The sequence below is a fragment of the Lissotriton helveticus genome, chromosome 9 (genome assembly GCF_964261635.1).
Source record: "Lissotriton helveticus chromosome 9, aLisHel1.1, whole genome shotgun sequence".
NCBI classification, from domain to species: Eukaryota; Metazoa; Chordata; class Amphibia; order Caudata; family Salamandridae; genus Lissotriton; species Lissotriton helveticus.
In genome coordinates this window covers 524878692-524902861 of record NC_136070.1, presented here as the reverse complement: position 1 = coordinate 524902861, position 24170 = coordinate 524878692, and the positions used below count along the sequence as shown (strand labels likewise).

At 47.7% G+C, this 24170-nt stretch overlaps 1 protein-coding gene across 3 annotated transcripts in view; it reads right to left on the bottom strand.

The window, feature by feature from the left end:
- The window catches only part of KIAA0586 (KIAA0586 ortholog), an 813007-nt gene that overhangs the window by 238108 nt on the left and 550729 nt on the right, over positions 1 to 24170 (bottom strand). For all 3 annotated transcript variants that reach the window (XM_078660379.1, XM_078660377.1, XM_078660378.1), the window contains exon 22: positions 18949 to 19111. In XM_078660379.1, the coding sequence (XP_078516505.1) occupies positions 18949 to 19111 (163 nt within the window). The remainder of the gene's footprint in view (positions 1 to 18948; positions 19112 to 24170) is intronic.

Sequence of the window (24170 nt, the reverse complement as noted above, 5' to 3'; positions counted from 1 at the left end):
ACCATGGATCATCTTTATCAACTGTGAAAAGACTACAGCAGATTCAGAACTCTGCTGTCAGACTACTCCTACAAGTAAAGCCATAAGCCCACGTCTCCTCTACCTTGAAGGCCCTACATTGGTTACCAGTAGCCAAAAGATTCATATTCAAGCTGCTTTGTATCACCCACAAAGCAGTACATGGAACAGGGCTGCTTTTCATCAGGAATAAAATCACCAAATACAATCAACAAAGGAACTTCCGGCTCCAGATTGGTACCTCGCCTCAAAATCCCACCATACAAGACTACTCAATAGTTGGCTCTTCCTTACATAACCACCATACTAAAACACAATTGTCTAACATATCCCTGTGCATATAGCATTTAATTTGAATATATGCATCTAGATATGTGTATTTCTTTGCATGAATATGTATAATGATTATGTTTATAAATATATAGTTACTCTTTAGGTCTGCTTTACAAATGCACACATTACTATGGTTATATTATTCTATGCTTACCATGTATATAGATCACTGCATAGTTTTCATATAAGTTATTTGATAAGATGATTATGGTTCTTCGTTTATTTATCTATCATAATATGTACATTTTATCATAATTATTTCTCTACAATTGTTTCACTATTAAAATATTGAAGAAAAAATACACAAATAAATTAGCTGAAAGTCAGCAACACTTGAAAGTCTGAGTTTATTAAATATAACATAAATGTTGATATATTACCTTCCTTATACATGTATACCTTATATGTACTTATGTATCAATATATTTATTACTTTAGTCCTACAGTAAAAAAAGCATTTGCGGCTTTCCAATGCACTACTCTATGTTTCACCCTTTACCTCTCTTAATATATCCTCTACCTTCACTCCCTTACTCATACCAAACTTCATTCTACTATTATGATCTCCAAAATGATCTGAAAATAACCCTTTCTATACCCTTTCTATACTCTTCCCTCCTCTATCCTCCTTGCATCACCCCAAACCTCATTTTACTACTTAGATCCCCAAACAACCCTTTCTAAAGTCTTCCCTTGTGTATCCCTCATTAGATTCAGCCAAGACCTCATTTTACTACTATGATCTCCCTAATCCATTTCTAGAGACTCTTCCCTCCTCCTTCACTCATCCGAAACCTCCTACTACTACTTTGATCTCCCAATAAACACTTTCTAGACTCTTCCCTCTTCTATATATCCATTATCCTTTTCAATCCAACTACCTGACACACATGTCCACTGCTCCAATAAATTCATATTTCCATATACTAATTCACCATTAATCCTTTTTGGGTTCCAGAGTAGCGTGCTACTCACCAAAAAGAACATCAACGCCTTGTCAGGGGAAGTAAGCGCTGTGCTTTATACAAATACAAAAATATTTTGGATAATTGTTGCTGAGCTGATGACCATCTTTGGTTAAACGTAGCAAACACAGAGACATCCAATCCTGTTCACCTCAAGCCTAAATGAATAGAAAGTATCAGAACTACATAGGTCCAGTGGGACACACATAAAATGCAGAAATGGAATATTATTCTAAAGGCTCTGTAAACTCTACTGTTCCTGCTGGGATCCTTACATTATCTGGGACCTCATCCCTGGCTATAGGGCGTAAACATCCATGAAAGGTTCCAGTAACCTCTGCCTCTATGGCACATCAAGGCCACAGGGGGGATGAATTTATCTGTCTGGCTAATGCATATGACGATATGCAGTGGCAAGTTCACTACCAAAAAACTATAATGGACTGTGCGGAACCAAAGAGTAAGGTCATACGATTTACCACTTCATTGAGGCCTTTGTTAAAACAGGCTGTCATTTCATGTTATGCAATTACAGCTAACAGATGTTGCAATGATTCCAAGGTGTGGAAATAACCAGAATTAAAAAATTGTGGGGGGGGGGGGGGCGAATAACATGCAAGAGTCAGTATTTCCTAGTTATTTCCTACATGTTTTTCTGTGGAGTTTCACAGAAATGTAAACTGTGTGCGAAAAACATATACATCTGATGGGCTCAGTAACTTGAGGTTCACGGATTTGGAATATACGGGAAACTAATAATGAGGGTCGTAGACTCTTGACTAAGTAGTTGACTAAGTAGTTCAGCTGAAGGAGTTACCTTCGGTAATAATGTATCTGGTAGAGAGACAGTCTAGTCGCAGATTCCTTAACTTTGAATATCCCCAGGCGTCAGACTAGATAAGAAAAACATTTTCCCCATCAGTACCTCTGCGCGCCGGGGGACGGCATCGCCTGGCTCCGCCCTGACGTCGTCCTCGGAAGCGACGTCAATGGAGCCATATAAGTCCCCCCGGGCGCGCTGACGTCAGTTTTTTACTGTGAAACTTTTCCGCGCCACAAAGCAGAGCCACTACAACAACTGTGAGAGTATGGGAACAGAGTGCCAAAAAAGATCAAAAATCCTGGAAACAACATTAACAAGAAATCATAGAAGGATGAGAAACATCCCCATAGTGATGAAATGAACGGCATGACAAACGAAGGACAGTTTACAACCACAGGATGGAACTGTATGATGGATAGTCCGTAACCACAGGATGGAACTGTAAAGGACAACATGACTGGAACAGCATGACTTATGGCAAGGACCACAAGTGTGCAACAAATGAGAATGTACACCACACCCTCCATAATGACCTATGGGCTGTAGCAAAGTCAAATAAATCCCCAACCCAATCAACTGCGGCGCAGACAAGGAGACCCCAAAGTAATGGGGAGAAACAGATGAGGACGGAGGTAGGGTAGAATAACATGAGAATCCCCACGCCAGAAGAACCAGGGTGGAGGAGCATGGAAGAGCACATAACCTAACCACCCAAGAACGAGAATGGGTGGAGAGTCAACGTGTGCAAACAGAATGATACATCCTGCCCTGGAGGAAGGTGAACTAGAGCACCCCTCAGGAAGACCAAGGCCACCTGTAAGGAGGCAAGTGGGTACCACCCATCCTAGAAAGGTCCTCGCAGAACAGGGAGGATGGGCGGGCGTTAAGGAATACACGGCTAGATTGTGTCTCTACCAGATACATCGTTACTGAAGGTAAGTAACTCATTCATCTGATAGAGACATCTAGCCGCAGATTCCTTAACTTAAAATAGATACCAAAGTTATACCCCACTGGAGGAGGGCCTGCGACTAAAAGCCAGCAAGTTTTCAAGGGAAGTAATCGGTCAGTAGCATTGGTTAGAACAAGGTGGGGACAGCTATGCCATTGTGGTTGACACCAGACCCATGAAGCTCAGCAATGCCAGCGTGGCGGACACCAGACCCATGAGCTCAGGGTGGAAGCATGAGCAAGGGAAGTAAGGTACCACAATCTGTCAAAGGATGGTACAAGCCCACTTTCGCCCAGACAGGGACAAAAGGGAATCACAGAACCAGAATGGTCAGTGCATAATGGCAGAATGCCACAAACCTCTGCAAAAGGAAGAGAAACTGAGTATAGGATCACAGGATCCACAAGAGACAAAGTCCCAGAGAAGGGACTAAACAGTACGACAGAGTCAGAACATACAAAGTGAGCGTGCACAACAGTGGATGCCCAAAAATGCCATGTCAGGGGCAGATGTCATCATGCAGAGACATACAAACTACGACTACCAGGAGATACATAGATGTGGAATAAGTAGACATTATGCACCGTGAGAACCACACCACACAAAGGCACAAGCTCAATGAGACATAACAGCAACAGCATATGCGTGTTGGCAGAGAAAAAGTGGGCACAGCACCAGATAGTCAACCAGCTAGCCATACCCACAGGTTCAATGACCAAAGGTCACCGGCAAGCCGTACACACACAAAGCTATCTCCCATGAGGGGAGAAAGAGAGAGAGAGAGATAGATAGAGAGGGAGGGAATCTGGGACAATCCCCAGAAACCACAGCAGGGAAAAAACCCTGTATGTTTGCCCTCTCGTGTGTGTACACCTCATGACATAGATAGAGCATGTAGAAATATATGAAAAAGTTATATATAAGTGACAACCAAGGATAAACTCGAAGAACAGCCCTAGAGAATGGAGGTCACCCAATGGGTACCAACGGCACAGATGTGAAACATAGCAGGACATACAATGTCCATCCACTAAAAGGGCCGACACCCACCCCCCCCCCCCCCGATCAGGGAAGGAAGGACTGAGCTTCTGTGATACAGGAGGGAATACCGACCACCACATTAATGAAGAAGAAGCCAGTAACACCCAGACAAGAGTGTCATAAAAAGTATATATACAGAGACTGGATGATGCCAGTGATCATCCAGAGACAGAATACGTCCACTGAAAATCGCAGCAGAGGCCAGGAGGAGAACCATCTGAGCCGTGTGCGGTAACGAACAGAACTAGAACCCCAGCCGGAAAAGGGCAGAGGGAAGGAAAGGGCACAAGTCATCACGCAGCAGAGACTTTTCCGGCCAAGATTCCACTGCCCACAGGCAAACCCCAGGCAAGGTGTGAGCCAAGCGAAAAGCTCAAGCCCTTCCCAACACCAGGGAAGAAGACAATACTACAGGAAGAGAACGCAGCCAAGACAGTGGCGCAGGGAATAATACTACGGGTCCCCCGTGACAGTTTACACACCCAGTGTGGATCCACATGTGGTGCCCGCCTAGAATGCAGAAAGAAACCATTTGTAGCGGAACAAGGTGCCCACATGGACGCGTACGCGTAAGAGTCGCCAAGGCAAGACAGGAGGACGTGAAATTCCCTGGGGCGAACCGGAATGGCAGAACTCCAACAATACACCGGAGCAGGCTGCATCCACAGATGCAGAAGAGTGCTACGGAACAACTGTAGGCTGCAACACAGAAGCTCCATGAGAGGGCCACACCAGTCCGTGGGTCTCCTCAGAGGAGGCGTCCTACCACAGCAGGAAGACGGAACGCATTGAGAAACCTACAGTATAACCCATAGGAGAAGTCCACAGAGGGACAGAAAATATACGAGGAGGACTCCACTGGAGCCTCCAAAACTTCCTGGTGCAAGGAAAATCAGCTACATAATAGATAACAGATACCCCACATAGGGTATGTCACATCCCTATAAAAAGTAAGGGACACCTCTTGAGACAAGCTCATAGGCAGAGGTAAAAAAAAAATGTATAAACGGCTGCTCAGCTGTACCAAAGGAAGGGGAAAAACACGGCTGATCAGCCATACTACCCATCTGGGAAATAACGTCTTGAACCCAGAAACAGAACTCAGAAAAGCAGTGACAATACTGCATATGAAATCAAATGTTCACCACGAGGACTAGAAACCATGGGAGTCATGGGAACCCAGACATGAGGCGCTGGACCGCCGATTCGACATGTCAGTCAAACAGGTTGACCCCATCAAAGGGCAGATCCCGGAGTTGCTCCCGAACATTGTCTGGGAAATCGCCACGCGTAGGAACGCATGGCGACGCAGAGCAACTGACCCGCCCATAGCTCGACCCACAGAGTCAGTGGTGTCGATGGCCGACCAGATGGAAAACTGTGCCATGTGGCGGCCATCTTGAATACGCTGGTTCAGGTCAGCACGAGGGCCCTCCGGCAAAGAGGGAAGGAGTTACTAGACTGAGTCCCAAAGGGGAAAAGTAGCCCGAGCAAACACGCAGGACATGGTCAGGGACCGAACACCCGAGCTGGTGGACGCGAAGACATTGTGGACACACAACTCCAACCACCTAGACTCCCGAATGGGAGGAAGCAACGGGGGAGGAGAGAAAGGGAGCGCTGCCTGGACCACAAGTCCTTGAGCCCTAGGATGGAGAGACAAATAGGGAGGGTCATCTGGAGCTGGGCGATGTGCAATAGACCGATCCACTGGGTCCCCAGGTGAGGGCCTGGCCCAAGTTACCAGAAGGACACCATGTAATAACCCGCCAAAAGTTAACAAGGGCTCTGCGTTCACAGTGCCCTGATGGAGAAGATCTAACAAAGGATCCAAAGGCAGGGAGACAGAGGGCGGTTGCATCTGCAAGATATCCACAGCCCTGCAAACCCGTCCTGGCAAACGCTGTGCTAGCCATTCGAGGCGGTTACAGCAAGTCATCGGTAAGGGACGGCTGCCAGCTAATACGCCCACAAACGACAGACGCTCCGCAGAATGACGAGCCGGCCAGTGCCCCATGGGCACCTGCTTCATGAAGCAGTGAAGCAACCCTGGGGTGGAGAACCCTGTGGGGTCAAGTCCTCTACCAACAGAGGAACAGCCGGGGAGGGAAACGGCATCGACCGATGTCGAAATGGCATCAGATCGATGTTGACAACACCCAAAGAGGACTCGTCTGCCCGGTGTCGACTTTACCTCCACCAAGGTGGGAATCTGCAGTGAGGAACGACGTCGACTCTGAGCCGAGCTCCGCGTTGCAGCCGCATTCGCGCTGACGCACAGGTTCTGTGCAAAGACACTGCAGGAGGGCCAGACGTCAGAGTGGGAAGCCCCTCCGGGCCGTGTCCCGACGTCACAACACGGTGTCGAGCCACTCGGTCGGCACCGAGGGCGAACCCGCCGGCCCACCCCGACCTGAGTCCCTACCCCCACTGTGGGAGGGAGGGACTTATATGGCTCCATTGATGTCACTTCCGAGAGCGTTAGTTTTCCGAATCTAGTCTGATGCCTGGAGATATTCTAAGTTAAGGAATCTGCGATTAGATGTCTCTATCAGATACTATGCTTTATTTGCCAACATAGATACAGTGCTACTCTAATAACTCTATAGGTGATGCACTGTGAAAATAATGTGTAAGAAGGTGTACAAGGCCTACTAGACAAAACAATAAGAAATGGAAAGTTGGACCTTGATTGGTCACAGTCCATAGTTGGAACCCTTGTTGGATCCAGATTGGGCACAGGCCAAAAGAGAATTGCAGATCAATCAGTAGGCAACACCCTATACATGTGGTAGCTACATTTTCTAACAGCTCATTGGCATGACCTCTGAAAATGGAAACAAATCAAGCACCATACAAGGCCAATCAAAGCAAGACACTGACTTCAGTGCTAAATGAGGATGCTAAGTTAAGCGAGCGTGTGTCTATAAAAACTAAAGGCTGTAATGTTATAACATTAATAAAACATTAGTAAAATAAATGGCAGCTGCCATATACTTTGTGCTGAACAGCACAGCAAGCATGTAACAAATCAAACATACAGGAAGTCAAAAACATGATTTTATCAAATCCACGTATGGTGCTAAAGTCAAAGAAAAGCATGGCAATCTAGCTACATAGGCTACATCCTGGAGAGACTGGAAAGATGGCATTGCTCCTTCAAGGAAGCACACGCCACCACTATCCCATCATACCATGTCAGTTGAAGTGTTCCAATTCTTTTTTCCATCTCCTGTCAATAAGATCCTGGAGCACTGTAACCAGTATCCTGGAGTTATGGTACCCATTGTAGTTTGGATAGGAACCATGTCAGTTTTACAAGTGATTTCCAGGTCTTTGAACAGGGTATACTATCTAAGAGAATAGGATTTGAAGAAGAAGATTGAGTGGGTCTACTCTTATAATTATAAAGAAACTCAAAGCTGTTGTTGTCTATTTGTAATTTTTGGGTAATTTTGTGGTTGGTTCACTTTGTCTCCATCATATACTTTTTCATCAGGTAGTTATACATGTACATTGTTGGAATGCTGTGGGCATTCGACACGTGTTTTGCCCACTAAGCAGCTCAATAGCTTGGGGCTTTTTTAAGACAGCAAAAATAGAAATGGTGGGGGGGGGTGTGGCTAGCAACCAGCCAAGATGGCCGCAAACTAACGGAGCTCTGTAGCTGAAGAGCTCTCTCGTAAAATATCCGGGCACTTATCCGCGATACCGCAACTCATACTCCGCATCACCTGCCTGCACTAAGCCTCCGGTGCACAGCGAGCCGACTTACGTCCAGGTACGTGGCAAGACTGCAGAGATACGTCGAGGTCCACCCTGTGGCCTACTTTGGCGCCTGAAGCCGGGGACTGTGGTGAGTGCCAGGCCCGACCGGGCGAACACCTTGCACTGCGGCCAGACGCATATCCAGACACGGATGCGCCGTGCTCCCGTAGCACTGCATCGGCCCACATAGCATCGACGGGACCCCCATCTGGCCCCCCTGTCCCCCCACATCGCAGAAGACCAGCATAGTAACGGCCCAGTGAAGGGGGACGATCGCCGACAGCCGCGAGCTCACAAGCCACGAGCCGCGACTGGTCACGGCACCCGGCCTCCTCAAGCAGCCGCAGCGACTTCATAGTGGAGCACCAGAGCGCGGAACACTGCCAAGACCCAGCCGCCAACACCCTGCCAATTTCCCGGGGTACTGAGGCGCGTAACTCGCGCGAATCCTGGCATCATGAACCGCTCGAAGCTGCCCTGAACATTGAAAACGGCATTCTCTAACCAGCTCTGCGTTCCATGCCCTAAAACCTATTGCCACGACGACCTAACAATCTACCACACGCAGGTACTGCCACTGCTCGCACACCGAGCGCAGGAGAGCGCCAGACCAGCCCTACTCACCCGAGAACCACGGCGCTAGTCCCACTACTCCATCGAGCTCGGCACCAACCCTGGACACATATTGATCTCGCTCTGAGGGACACACCCTGTAAGTTGCAGAATGAGTGGCAGGGGGACAAGGGGCCAACAGACCCTGAAGCTGGACAAATTTGCCTACACTAAAGACCCGCTATTTAATCTGAGCCCTACCACCCTGTGAGAGGGGCGTTACAAATAGTACGCTTTATTTATATTTATTTTTATTTTGGTCTAAAAATTAAACCACGAAAAACAAACCATGAATATCTATTCCCGGCAATGAATGACCTTAGCCCAGGGTCTGTATTTAATTTGGGAATAGTTTCAGATACTTTTATTGCCTGGGCGGGCTACATCCCGTTAAAACTACCGATCGACGCAGGCTTGCGTCATCTGGTAGTTGCTGTTCTTTCCCAGGGAACTCTGCAAATACCGCGATGCGGAAGTCACATGAAGAAACTACACAAACAGTAGATGTGACGTCATGTTGTAGTTCCATACCGGGTAGTCTCGCGAGATCACGCGCGCGAGGCCGGCATTGAGATATGGAACGACGACTTGGAATCTCCGGGTATGACACGAGTTCTGACAATAGCGGATGTGATAATTGAAGGTGACAGTTTAATACAAGTCACTCTGGCAGATCTGTACAGCCCCTCCCGCACAGGCGGCGACCGGGTCAGCCCCTCCCGCATAGGCCCCGATTGGGTGGCTTTCTCTTACCAGATCAGTGAAGTAGTCAGACTGAAGGAGTGTCTGTGCCTCCCCCTGACTCAGTCACTGCTTGAGACAACGACGGACAGGTAGGAACATAGTTCTACCGTTTTTTACTAGCCTCATACCAGGCACTTTTCATTCTGCTAGCTGTTTGCTGGCTTTAAGTAGTTTAGAGTACTACTGTTTATTTAGCCTATAGTTGACAGTGGAATGGATAGAGGGTTGTAAATGTGAATCTTGTGATGTTTGTTAATGAGCTCCATACACAGAAGACCTTAGATTACGTAGTATGCACATTGCCAGAGTAGATTAATGTCTGACCTCTCGGTCTTTGTTATTTACGGAGTCGGTTTCTGTTATTGTAGAGCGGGGTCTCACATATCCTGAGCCAGGTCCAGGAAGAGGTGAGGTCCACTCCCCGGACACTCTGGGTGAGTAAAGAAGTTGCTTATTTTTTGAGAAACAATGTATTATGTTTATAACGGACCAGTGTAGCTGATTGTGATCTACTTGTACGTTTGTCCTCCTCATACAGTATTTATCCAACCAGGTGCCGAAGAGAGGAGTTGATACAGTTGAAGGAACACTATATCCTTTACTGGTTCTCACTTGTGTGTTTTTTTGTATAATTTTTTCACACTTTTTTCACTTATAATGCAGTAGTATATTTACAGAACAGAGACCCTGACGAAAGCCTGAGGAGTTAACCTTTAGTGGCTGAAACATGTTGGTCTCCTCGCAGCTATTTGTGTGGACTGCGATGACGATACTATACTGTTCTTGTTTTTAATAGGGAAGGGGCCAACAATTATTAAAATTATTTCTGGTTGAGCTCCCTATCCTTTTTTAGATCACCACTTATCTTTATTTACACTGCACTTCCCATCACATCAACATCATGTGGTAGTACCGAGTGATTGTGGGTCGCTACCCCGAACTGGCTATCTGGGTATGCTGGTCTCAATGATCTAGAGACACAATACCCGATAAGGATTACCAAATGATAATATTGATTCATACAAGACCTTTGATGGGAATCCTCAACCAGGGGTGACTTACGTTACTGGTTCTTCACATTTTGTGATCTGGTTTGTTAGTTTTACTATCATTGTACCCTTGTACTATTGACAAAGCTACTATGAGTACAGGATCACTCTTGGATTCCTAACTAGACCCCTAAGTTTGTTGTTGATTAGTTACACTAAAGACCCGCCAGAGGCCCCAAGAGGTGACACACAGCGTACGTCACCCCAGCCCAACGGGGCATCAAATGATACCGAGAAGGTCACCCTCCACGACGTGATGGCGACCCTGAAGATGATGCAATCCTCCATGGGCACCATATCTACAGACGTGTCGCTAATAAGGGCTGACTTGGCGAAAATGTCGGATCGCCTAGGGGAAGTGGAGAAGACCACCACAGGACTCGTTGGGGACACGTCAGACCTACAACGCAGGGTCTTACAACTAGAAAACGATAATATCACATTAAGAGCCAAACTTGACGATCAGGAAGGGCGCTCCCGGCGCAATAACGTCCGCCTGATTGGCGTACCGGAATCTGAAGGTGGGCCGGCCTTGGACCTCTACGTTGAGGATCTTATACAAAAACAGCTCAAACCCAGGGGGTTATCCAACTATTTCTCGGTGGAACGGGCTCACCGAGTACCCGGAGGAAAGGCCAAACCAGGGGCTCCACCTCGCCCCATTTTGGCGCGCATTTTCAACTTCAGGGACCGAGACGCCATTTTACAAGCAGCTCGAACGCACCCGCCGATCAGAATCGACAATTCAGACGTAAACTTCTATCCGGACTACACAGCGGCAGTAGCCCAACAGAGGAGGGGCTTCATAGATGTAAAGAAAGAACTGCGAGCCCGTGAACTTAAATATTCAATGCTCTTCCCGGCGAAGCTTCGCGTGGAATCAGAAGGTAAAACATGGTTTTTTGATTCGCCACGAGACGCCCAGGATTGGCTGGAGGGCTGGAGACCGGCTAGAGGACCCAAGAACCGCGACCCACGGCGGAACAACGGCAATAGGAGCCCTCAGATGACTGATGGAACTGAATAGGCAGGTGCTGCCCTGCAGCATACACGATGGACAATTTAGTGAAGGCCGAATTGGACACGGATGGCTCGGCTGTGAACTGCACCCTTATCCTCAGATACGGCAAAGAGACTGCCAGCGGCTAAAAGACTGTTTGGCAGTACCTGACATTGGCGAACAGGGTAAGACTCAGACCCGAGACGTGTGCGTCGAGCAGGTAAGAAACCCTGATCTAACAGACATTGCATAATATTTGCGGTGAGAGAGACTCAAAGAAGACTACAGACGTCTCACCCCCACGAACAATGCTCATAAGTTGGGACTATAAGCACTCTGCTCAGTTTGGGGGGTGGAAGGTTCTTTATCCACCGGGTAGGGAGGCAGGGAGGGGGGCAAGAGATTTACACACAATATGTTTGTTATGTTTCTGTTCTAGGTTTATGGCTTGGCTAGCTCTAGCATACATACATGCCGCACCCAACATGGTTCCTCCTCATATACTCAGACATACGGCCTCGGCTGAGGCCAGCTCACATCATACATTCAGCGCTGCATACAAACACTTCACCAACCCAACGGAACGAAGGTTCGAAGATTGGGTTTCCTCCCCAGATAGTGGCTTGATACTGGCTCTGACACGGATACACTCCGCACCACTCCGGACATCCCTTTGTACTGAACACGATGGGGGATGACAACTTAACGGGCTTAGATCCCCAATTGAACAAATTGACATCCCCACCACTATCAATTATTTCCTGGAATGTGAACGGCCTGGGACACAAAATTAAACGGGGATTGGTCCTACAATATCTAAAACAAAGGGCCCCCACGATTGCCCTCCTGCAAGAAACACACCTTGCGGGAAATGCCAGCCAAACAATGAATCGCTGGGGGTTCAAAATGGTCACACATGCAGAGTTTTCCTCCGGATCCCGGGGAGTCGGAATCTTAGTAAGTAAGAAGGCACCATTAATAATCAAACACACGTGGGCAGATGACCAAGGGCGCTTTGCGGGGATTACATGTCAATGGGAGGGAAGGATATACAATGTACTGACGGTTTATATTCCCCCATCGCTACACCAAGGGACTCTTCAGGATCTAGGGAAACTACTACTTGAACTCCCTGAGGGACGCCTGATCATCGGGGGTGACTTTAACGCGGTGCTTAACACAGACATAGACCGTCAAGCCTCCCCGAGACCCGAACAGATCGAGCCACCTTTTCAAAGAATTCCAGGATGCAATAGGGCTTGTAGATATGTGGCGGATTAAGCACCCTAATGAACGCAGCTACACATTCCACTCGGGAGCACACAACAGTCTCTCCCGAATAGATTACATACTTACCTTAGCAATACCCCCGGAAACGGTGACATCCCTAGAACACCTACCAAGAGGGATATCAGATCACTCTCCAATCCATCTCACCTATACCACACACCCCACTAAGCGACAGAGAATCTACCCGATTTACCCAGGTTACCTGAAGAACCCCAAAACTGCGAAAGCCCTAGACACTACAACCACGCACTACTTTGAAGAAAACCTGTTGTCGGTAAACTCGCCATCCATACTATGGGAAGCGTATAAAACAGTTCTCAGAGGACAGGCCATTTCCACTATTACAAGGCACAAAAAGGAACAAAGGGAGGCCATAGAACAACTAGAATCCGCAGTCCTTATGGCGGAATCAGCCCATACCTCAGATCCTACAGATGTCACGACACAAACACTTGCCCTGACTTCACACGCATACAGAGCATATGCGGAAGAGATGGCCAAAGGAAGGCACACTGATACCCTACATAGAATTTATGAGTTAGGTGATAAAACGGGGAAAATGCTCGCATGGCTGGAAAAAAAGGAGAGCAGACAGGTGGATAGCCCAACTGAAACTTGCCGATGATGCACACACTACCTCTCCCCAAAGAATAGTTGAAGAACTAGCCACCTACTACGAACAAATATACACTGCGCGCAGCAGTGTGACGGAAGACGACAGCACACATTTCCTACATGACATACCACTTGCCACTCTGTCACAGGAGGACGCACGAACACTTGAAGATGACTTAACGGTGGATGAATTAGGGAAGGCACTCACAGCATTACACACAGGTAAAGCGCTGGGGCCCAACGGCCTGCCGGTAGAACTATATAAAACAATGGCCAAACGTCTCCTTCCCCACATGCTTCCCATGTATAATGACTGTCTCACGCGAGGTAGGCTGACAGAAGAACAACGCTTGGCCACTATTGTGGCCATACATAAACCCGGCAAACCGACTGACCAACCGTCCTCCTACCGGCCCATTTCACTGATGAACGCAGATGCTAAAATTCTGGCAAAGCTCTTAGCGTTACGCCTACAACCACACCTCACAACATTGGTACACCCGGACCAATCGGGGTCATGCCCGGGAGAAATACATCCCTCAACCTGCAACGCCTTTATGGCGTATTGCACCGTATTCCGATGCTGCGTGAAGAGGCGGCCATTCTATCCTTAGACGCAACTATGGCATTTGACCTAGTGGAGTGGCCCTTTCTTTTTGCAGTGCTCCGGAAGATGGGATTTGGCCCCAAGTTTTGTGGCTGGATTAAGCTACTATACACAGCCCCCCTGGCGCAGGTGGCAGCGAATGGACATATTTCACGTACATTCACGCTAGGTCGCGATACAAGACAAGGGTGCCCACTGTCCCCGCTCTTGTTCGCGCTCGTGCTGGAACCGCTGGCGGTGCAAGTAAGAACGGAACCGCAGATCCGGGGGATCACATGGGAACCGGGTTGGGAAGACCGTATCTCCCTCTACGCCGATGACGTACTAATTTATTTAATGTCCCCGACCACGTCCCTATCCACCCTGCTGGGCGTCCTGGAGAAATACAGAGAAATATCAGGCTACACAATTAATTGGGTGAAATCACTACTGTACGTACTCCACGGACAAACACCCACATTACCTCCTGTATGCACACCACAGATAGCGACCAGGGGTTTCCGATATCTCGGAATCTACGTCACGCCGCAAAATTCCATTTTTATGAAAGAAAATCTACTAAAACCACTACAGAGGCTCAAATCGGATGTGAAACAGTGGCGCTCCCTCCCACTGACACAGTTAGGAAGAGCAGCACTCTTCAAAATGCTTTCGCTCCCCAAATTCCTGTACGCACTACAAAATACCCCGTTTCCGATCCCGCTCACTTACTTCAAAGCGATCCGATCCCGCTCACTTACTTCAAAGCGATAGATGCTGAAATCTCCTCTCTGCTATGGGACGGTAAACCGGCACGCATAGCACATTCCAAACTTATCCGTAGCTGGTACGATGGAGGGATCGCACTCCTGAGTGTCAAGCTATATTACTGGGTCTCACAACTGACGATCATTAACCAATGGCTGCATGCTCCACAGCACGATCCAGCATACAGCCTAGACAGAGCTATACTCCCCACTGACAAACTAATGAAAGCTCTCTACACCAACAAACGACGGCATACACTCACTGGCCCGACGGCGCACACGATCAGGATCTGGCATACAGCTCAAAGGGCCTTAGGATGGGAGGGGGTCTTTACACTTGCTACCCCACTCTGGGATACACGGCGTCTTGGCACCCTGGCCAACACTAAGGGCTTCAGACAATGGGACCTAATAGGCATTTCAAAGATAGGGGACATGTGGAACCAGGGAGCAATCATCACGTTTGAGGCCCTGAAGGACAAGTACGGAATGGCAGACACCGAACTATACCGCTATACGCAAATCAGGCATGCCTTACAGGGCGCCATCCCTCCGGGGACCACACTAGCAGACTCCTCCCCACTGGAAGATAGACTCCTTACTGATCACCTGGAAAAAAAGGCTATCTCGCTTACATACCGTAAACTCATCAATAATCTTCCAGATCCCATGGTGGTACTCCGAAGCAAGTGGGAGGTGGAACTAGGGGATATAGACGACGAAGACTGGTTGTATGCACTGGCTTCGGCGAGAGACGCCTCCATACCATCCCGGCTGAAACTTATACAACTAAAGGTGTTACACAGAGTATACTATACACGCAATCTTTTGCACAAACTGGGACACATACCGCAGCCCGACAGCCTGAGAGGTTGTGGAATGCGGGGTACATACTACCACACGATATGGGAATGTCCTACCATACAAACATACTGGACATCTGTCATGTCGGATATATCCGAAGCGAGTGGAGTAGAACTACCACCAGAGCCCAGGTGCTGTCTACTAAATATATGGTTCCCTACGGACCTTAACCGGGGGCTGCAAACATGGGCCACACTGGGCATGACTTTAGCAAAGCGAAATATCGCTAGAAAATGGGGGTCTAACACTACACCTTCGCGAACGCAATGGGGGAATGACATGGATGCGGCGATGGTGGCGGAATGGGCCGTTTATATGAATAGGGGGTGCCCGAAAAAATGGTCCCGAATATGGGAGAAATGGAATGCGTACCGCGGTAACATATGCGAACCCCCACAAGAAATGTCGGACCCTGAAACAAGCCCGTAGGGTGAGATAATAGATGCACTGTATGTATGATGATATCATATTCAAGATTGTGAAGGGAACCGAAGGGAATGTACGTATTAATTGGTTGATGTAACTGTTTCTTGAAAGACTCAATCTCGAATCTGTGATGCACAAATGTTTATGTAACATAATACGAACATCTATCGTAAGACTACATTGGCTACATTCTATGCTAATGAATAAGACTGTAAACTATTGACCCGTGAAGCGATCGCACTTTAATGTAAGCACTTCATGACGGAGATGACGAATTGTAACGGTATTGCTGAAATGCTAAAAAGCCAATAAAAACTGTTTTAATAAAAAAAAAATAGAAATGGTGTGGTTGAGGGAAACATGCATGAGGTGAGAGGATAGGGAGTTTGTGAGTAGTTATAAAAGGTAGTGAGGTTTCAAAAGGTAGTGAGATTTAAGGTTTTGATATTTTGTGTGAGGTCCATCTTAGTTAGCAGGTGATATCTATTATCCACATGCACATATGCGCAAGTCATCTAACTTTATTAGTATATTCATAACGTTTTTATAGTTTGAGTCCCACTATTGGTCTCATGGTGTGTGACTAGATCGCTGAAGGATTCATGTTGTGTGGGGTACTGGCATGCAACTTTTGTCAGAGCACTTTAGTCAATGTGGGTGTTGTCACATAGGTGGCTTTTAGGTATAGGTTGATTGTGTGTGCCCTTAAAGTGCAAGTCAGGCAAGGCTGTCAGTCAACTTGGTGTATGAGAGTTAAAATTAAAATTAAAGTTACATGTGAAGGGTTCCCATAACCAATGTGAGGTGTTCCCAAGCATCATGCAGTCTTAAAAACAAATATTTTTCCTTCACATTTGGGGAGAGGAGTTGGCCTAACGGCTAGGGCGCTCGACCTCGGACCTGGGGATCTGGGTTCGAGTCTCGGTAACGACGCCAAAAACCTCCTGGGCAAATCACTTAATCTCCCCGTGCCTAAAATGAATGCGTGTCCTCATGTAACGTAACTGGTGCTATGTAAAGAGCTCTGATACCTGATTCAGTTCGGGTCTAGTTCGCGCTATATAAAACTCTACAAAAAAAAAAAAGATTTGAATGATACCGTTCTGTCTAAAAGCAATATTCAAAAAGTGTAATCACAATGTCAACAAATAAATCTGAATGGTATTAGGCATAATAAGTGTACTGTTCCATGCTTTAGATGTTTCAAGATCATGGTGCATCAATAGCAAATACAACATGGTTATTTTAGTGCACATATGTCACGTTCGGTCACTGTACAATCACTAACATCTCAAATGGAAGTAATAACATTGCCTAGAAAAAGTTTACACAGGTAGCATTAAGCAGCGTTGCTCTAAGGATCAATTTTGCCAATTGTGCACTTCGGTTGCGCTAAGAACTCTACAGGTCTCTGATATAAGTGCGGCTACAGGGGGAAGTTATGGCATGGTTTTACACTTTAAGTTGAATTCTGCCCTTCGGACTTGTGGGATGCGTCTACGTGGGCAAGGGGGCGGAGCTCTAACAATTAAAAGTGGCAACATAGTTATTTAGATGTAGATGTGCTCTACAGTGCACATCGGTCGCGTTAGGTCAGTGAACAACTGTCCACCCTTCTGACCCGTTGGATGCTTCTACACAGAAAAGGAGAGTGCGGCTCTAACAATTAAAAGCGGCATAGGCTCAGAAGCCCTTTTACTGGTCGAGGGATGAATCCCTGTGCTCAGTTTGTCCAGTGTGCTGCCGGCGTACTGTGCGGGTGCCAATTTGAAGGAGGGGAGTACTTACTCCTGAAGTGCCAAAAGAAAGAGGGTACGTGTTAATTCCAGGATCAATTCGAGCCGAGTGATTCTAGATCAAATTCAGATGGACCACCTGACCACTGCCTGACCAAAAACGATCCCATCCCGCTCCCTCATGGGCAGCTGCAACAGAGGTGCAAGCCTGGGGAAAGCACTGGCAGACAAGAGTCTTTGGTTGGGCCTGCTGTCTAATGCCAAGACTGACGAGTTCGAAGCAGCCAAAGCTATGCTGGAGAACTAACTGGAGGCGTCATCTTCCAGAGATGCCATTGCAGAGGCATAACTTTCAAAAGCCGAAAAGAGGAATGGAGCCCCCTCAATACTTTGGAGAAAGAGTCTATACTACAGAGTATTACCCAAGTTGAGGCCATACAGAAGCTTCTTGACGAGCGAAGCACAAATTCGACCACATCCCCAAAACTGGAAACAGGCTTGGAGCACCAAAAATTAATATGCTCCATGGAACTGGGAATTTCAGACACAGAGCGGGTGGGTAGAGTTTACTAAAGTCTACAAGTAGCCCACTAGAGCATCAAAGCGCACACTAAAGGAGCGGGAAGAGGGTGGGGGTCTTAATTGTTATGAAGAGGATGCCAAATAGAGAAATGATTTTGGGAGCTACATCAAAGTTGACATATATGAGTTGTGGGAGACACTGTGTGCTCATCTGCTCCTACACAATGATACGTAGGGGAGCCCTACTTGAGTCAGGAAGGAATGTCTGAGCAATGACATGTAGGCCTCTATAAGGCAATCGGTGAAACTCAAAGTGCTTACTAAGTATGAAATATGCACTCACAAAAGTTTCATACACAACAACATTCATGGGCAGAGTACTGCAATTACTCTATTGGCATGTATACACTCTACCTTCTCATTTGGGGCTGAATAGCTGTCAACGTGTTTCTCTCAGGGTGAGAGGGGAAGGGGCAGCTTAGACTTACTACACATTGGGGACACTGTGTTCTTTGCTTGATGTGTTCACTTCCCTGCTTACACTTCCTCAAATGTGGGAGTCATATGAAGTCATATCTGAGAAATGCATATTATGATCTACTTAATAAAAATATAGAAATAGAAAATTAAGAAAAAGCAAGTCAGTTTTTGAATGGTGCTTTGGTTCAATTAATTCTCAATAACTGAAAGGTTATGACAGGCATTTCATTAATAATTTGTTAATTAGCACAGGTGAACAAATAGTGCATGGCCAGTCTAAAACTACTCGCAATAGGTTTGCAATGTCCAATTAACAAAACATTCTGTTCTGTAAATCGTTTCTCCCACCTAGATTACCTGCTTTATTTGGAGACTTCCGTTTTGATGCTTCATCCTCCGATATCGAACTTTGAGGGGATAAGACTGGAGTTGTCACATGCAACTGTATAATTTCAGGAGGAGATGGAGTGCGTGGAGGTGTGCACTGAGGAGTAGCCAGTGGAGTTCGTGGGCAAGTATCCTGAAAAAAAGATCAGTAACCTAAACTGAGCATATCCAAAAATCCCCATACAACAAATCTATCACCCCCAAAGTTTTAGGTTTACACCAAGAAACAGGAGCATACTCCAATGTAGCACACTATCTCCTAATGCAATTGTAATAAGGCGGACGTGATATCATTCAAGATTGCGATAGGACAACCTTCCTTAAAACCCTAAATCAGCCCCTTAGTCTCTTTAGCAGTAGATACATTCCTGGTGCATATGGATAGAAGTCTAGCCACCAACAGTTATATTTTGTAGGTGTTTTGTATACCTGATGACATACTGTAAAAAGATAGAATTTAAGAAGCAATGAAATTCAATGAGTATAGACAGTCACACAATCAGAGTAGTTTGTGTAACAGGGTGTGAACAAAGGGCCTGCATCATGGTGGTATGGATTTGTGATCTGCATGCACTCAAATCATGGGTCAGCAGAAAAGAACAGATCTCACATCCTTTCTGTCCATTACCCCAGTTGTTGTTTCACATGGTGATCCAACTGATTATCCCACGTTTTCAGCACAGACTTCACTTTGGGAGTTAAATACACTTTGCATATCCATTTCATTAACACAATTCTTTTATTCTGCAAACACATCCCGCCTGCTAAATTTCAATATGTACTACTTGAGCAGGATTTAATCTTGGAAATCCAAAGAATACGATTGAATAACTTCAACAAAACAAGTTCCATCCTCCAAACTGGTTGGAGGATGCATACAATTCCTGCCCATCAGCCCAAAGCTTACATCACAAGCACACAAAAAGTGGACCACAGATTTATAATGTTTAATGACCATCTTACTCGATTAAAGACCGAACAACAACTTAAGAATGCCTTGAGAAAGCCGAGTGGCATATACAGATTAAAGCAAAACACATGTTGACTAAAGTAATCCTGAACTAAGACACTGAGGCCAGAAACCTTTATTTGGAATATACTAAACATCAATCTAAGGAGCTGCAATCAAATCTCTATACTAATTTAACTGGACAATCGATTGGATAATCTATATCACTAAACTCAGCATTCTCCGAGATATTACCTTTAGATCCCCACTATGTAATGAAAGGATATGAACAGAGATAAGGCATGCAAGCAGGGTGACTGTGTTCGTGCCAAAGATGTGCACGTTGTAAGGAAGGAGCCTTGATCTAGACCCTCTGTGCAGCCTGGTAGAGGCAGCTTAATGGTGGCACTGGAGAAGCCATCAGAGGAGCTTCATCGTACAGGTAGTACGCAAGCATCCCTCAACAGAGCTCATTGTGTTTGGCAGTTTGGTAACTAGTTCTTGCAATTCTGCAGAATGAGCAGACGCATAGGACAGAGTGCCTTGAAGAGATGCCATAGGTAACCTTTCTATTCTAGTTCAGTGGCATTCCTTACCCACATGGGAGCAGACAAAAGAAATAAGTTACTTATCTGTAACTGAGGTTTCAAAGCTTTGGTATCATTAATGGATTCACATGCTTGAATCATTCCCAGTCATCAAGATAGGAGCCTCTGGTGGACTTTAATAGTAGTGAATTCGATCAATCCGTAAAAGAAACAAGCTAAAAAAACAATTAGTTTAGTAGCCAATCCACTTCACTGGAAGTTACCCAAACCACAGATAAAGAGGTGAATGTGCTCTGATCTCCATTCCTACTAGAAGCAACCACAGGTCTGAGTTCAAAGCACTTGTGTGAGCAGCAGGAAATACCCAGAGAGATTCAGAGCAACGGGAAGGAAGGGCTGCATCTGAATCCATCAAAGACACGAACACTGGAGAACAGCAGATATAGCTAAATAAATTACTTCTTCTCCAGCACTGGATCTTTCATGTATTCACATTTGAATTAAAATAGAAAGCAGCATCATTATTGACATATATATCGGAAGGTGGACAAAGGATACGGGATTGCCCTTATTGAAGTGCCCAAAGGATGCAAATGGTTGATCAGTATGTTTGAAGGAAATAGAGACATCTTCCAGCGTCAAGGGAGTGCAATGTTCTTTCAACCCCAATGAAGGGACTTGCGAAGAGGAGTGGTACCTTCAGATCAAAGTCCTATTTAATTATTAGAAGGAACGTTGGCTTCCTTCGCAGTAAATCTGTGTCAGTAGTGAATTTCAGACATACCCTGAAACAGACCTTTTAAACTTTTTTGATTACTCTGGATCCCAAAAGTAAAGGCAATGATTCAAAGCCGCACTTTAACTGAGGTATACTTGAGTCCTGATTGTGCAAACTGATTGTGCAAACTGAAAAAGACAGAGTGGCAACTCTTGAGCCCAAACGTGAAGTGGATGCAGACATTTTGACATGCCTCAAGCACAAAAGCATTTCTGCGTTGTACTGTAACTCTTGTTACTAGTCTGCGCTCTTGCTGAAGTAAGAACTTTTCTGCACTCTTCTGAAATGTCTAAGCTGGCAAATTCATTGTGCTTGAAAGCCAGGCTGTGAAGCGGTCAAGCTGAGGGTTCAGATGAGACAGAGACAGAAGAAATGAGATGCTGCTTAGGCATATGGGGATTACAAAAGACAATTATAGGAGGTCTATGGAACAGTGTTGCCTGCGCCAGGTGGTGGCTATCAGGATGATCAAGCAGTTTTCCATTTTGTCTACAGAACAAGAGGAAACAGTGAAAATAATATAGGCAAATGTTCCACCACAAGTCATGGACAATAAGTCTCCCATCTTTCTGAGGTCAAGAGTGGACTTTCCCCAGAGCAGCCTACATTGATCTATTTCCTATTCTTTGCATTCTCCTGTCAACCTCAGCATCTCTGAGAAGTTGTTGCTGCGCTCAGGCAGATGTTCAGCCTTCAAGGAGCTTCCTTCCCGGTTCGTCCATGTCCACAGCATTGAGTATTTTCTGATGGGATTTGTGAGCGTGTTCTCCCTTATTTGTTCAGACAGAATATGGACATGGTGTTGTCCATTGGCTCAACACTGAAAATGAACATATCTTGAGAACAAATGTAGAAAGGCCTCCGAGTTGTAACACATCAATAAGCAAATGTGCCTCTGCCAGAGTCCATAATCCTTTTGCTGGCATCTCCAGAAGGTATGCTCCACATCCTTCTACTGCGCCCTCCACGGCCTGGTCGTCCCCACGCACCCCGCCTGCTCTGCCTGCCTACCTCTACCTGCTGCCTGCCAGACGCCGATCCGGCGCCCCAGCCGCCGCAGGGCCGCCCACCAAGCCCGCCGTTTTTTCCCGCCATTCCTGCCGCGACCCCGCCCCCCCGCATGCCGATTGGCCCACGCGCTCCCCGCCTCCCAGCGGACCCTCCCTCCCGGCTCCCTTCTTAAGGGGACCCAGACCACGATTCAGGAGCGACCACTGCGCCCTCCACGGCCTGGTCGCCCCCACGCTCCCCGCCTGCTCTGCCTGCCTACCTCTACCTGCTGCCTGCCAAACGCCGATCCGGCGCCCCAGCCGCCGCAGGGCCGCCCACCAAGCCCGCCGTTTTTTCCCACCGTTCCTGCCGCGACCCCGCCCCCCCCCCGCTTACCAATTGGCCCACGCGCTCCCCGCCTCCCAGCGGACCCTCCCTCCCGGCTCCCTTCTTATGACGCCCCCAGAGCGACCGCGCAGCGGACGCGCGCAGCGGACGCGCGCAGCGGGCGCACCGATTGAGTGCCGAAGGTGCGCCAAAGGTAAGCCCGTCTACGCCTGTCCGCGCCTGGACCGCGCCCAGTGCCAGGACCCCTGGCCCTCACCACCGGAAGCCGACCCGACGGACCTACGACGCCACCGAACTCAACGCACTCAACACCGGCCGAACCCCGGGCTGCTACCGAGCCACACCGAGACGCACCCACGGACCCTTCAGCTGCCACTCCTGCAAGTTCTCCTGCAACCGGACCCACGCCACACCAGCACCCACCAAGCCGAACTCCAGCAGCACCCACCTGAAGTGCATCCTGCTCAACACCCGCTCCGTCCACAGACACGCCGTCGAGCTCTGGAACCTGCTCGACACCACAGACCCAGACGTCGCCTTCCTCACGGAAACCTGGATGAACGCCTCCTCAGCGCCCGACATCGCCATCGCCATCCCAGACGGCTACAAGATCATCCGGAGGGACCGCATCAACCAGACTGGAGGAGGCATCGCCATCATCCACAGGAACACCATCCGCATCACGACCAACACCGACGACACCCTCGCACCCGCCGAACACCTGCACTTCCAGATCCACGTCAACCCCAAGACCACCCTCAGAGGCACCCTCCTCTACAGACCCCCGGGACCACGCACACAATTCAGCGAGGACATCGCCGACTTCATCAGCCCACACGCCCTCCCCTCCGCCGACTACATCCTCCTCGGGGACCTCAACTTCCACCTGGAGAACAACAACGACCGCAACACCACCACCCTGCTGGACAACCTCGCCAACCTCGGACTCAAGCAACTGGTGACCACCCCCATCCACTACGCCGGACACACACTCGACCCGATCTTCTCTTCCAGCAAGGACATCGCCTTCAGCCACGCCACGGGACTCCACTGGACGGACCACAGCTGCGTCCACTTCAGCTTCAGAAGGACCACGCTCCACCATCACCAGCAACAGGCTCCCCGCAGAAGCTGGAACAAGATCACTGCAGACCAGCTCGCTACTTCCCTGAGCAAGAACCCTCCCACCAGCACAACAAACCCCAGCCAAGCAGCCACCAACCTCACGAAATGGATCAGCGACTGCGCAGACGACCTCGCCCCGCTGAAGACCCCGCCGAGCAGACCCTGCAGCAAGAAAGCCCCATGGTTTAACGACGAACTCAAGAGCTCCAAGAAGAACTGCAGAGCACTCGAGAAAACCTGGCGCAGAGACCCAACACCGGACAACATGACTGCCCTCAAGCTCGCCACCCGAAAACACCACCAGCTGATCCACGCCACCAAGAAAACCGCATTCAAGGAACGACTGGACAACAACGCACACAACAGCAAGGAACTCTTCAACATCGTGAAAGAGCTCTCCAACCCCAACGCCGGAAACAACAACATCACCCCTTCGCAAGACCTCTGCAACTCC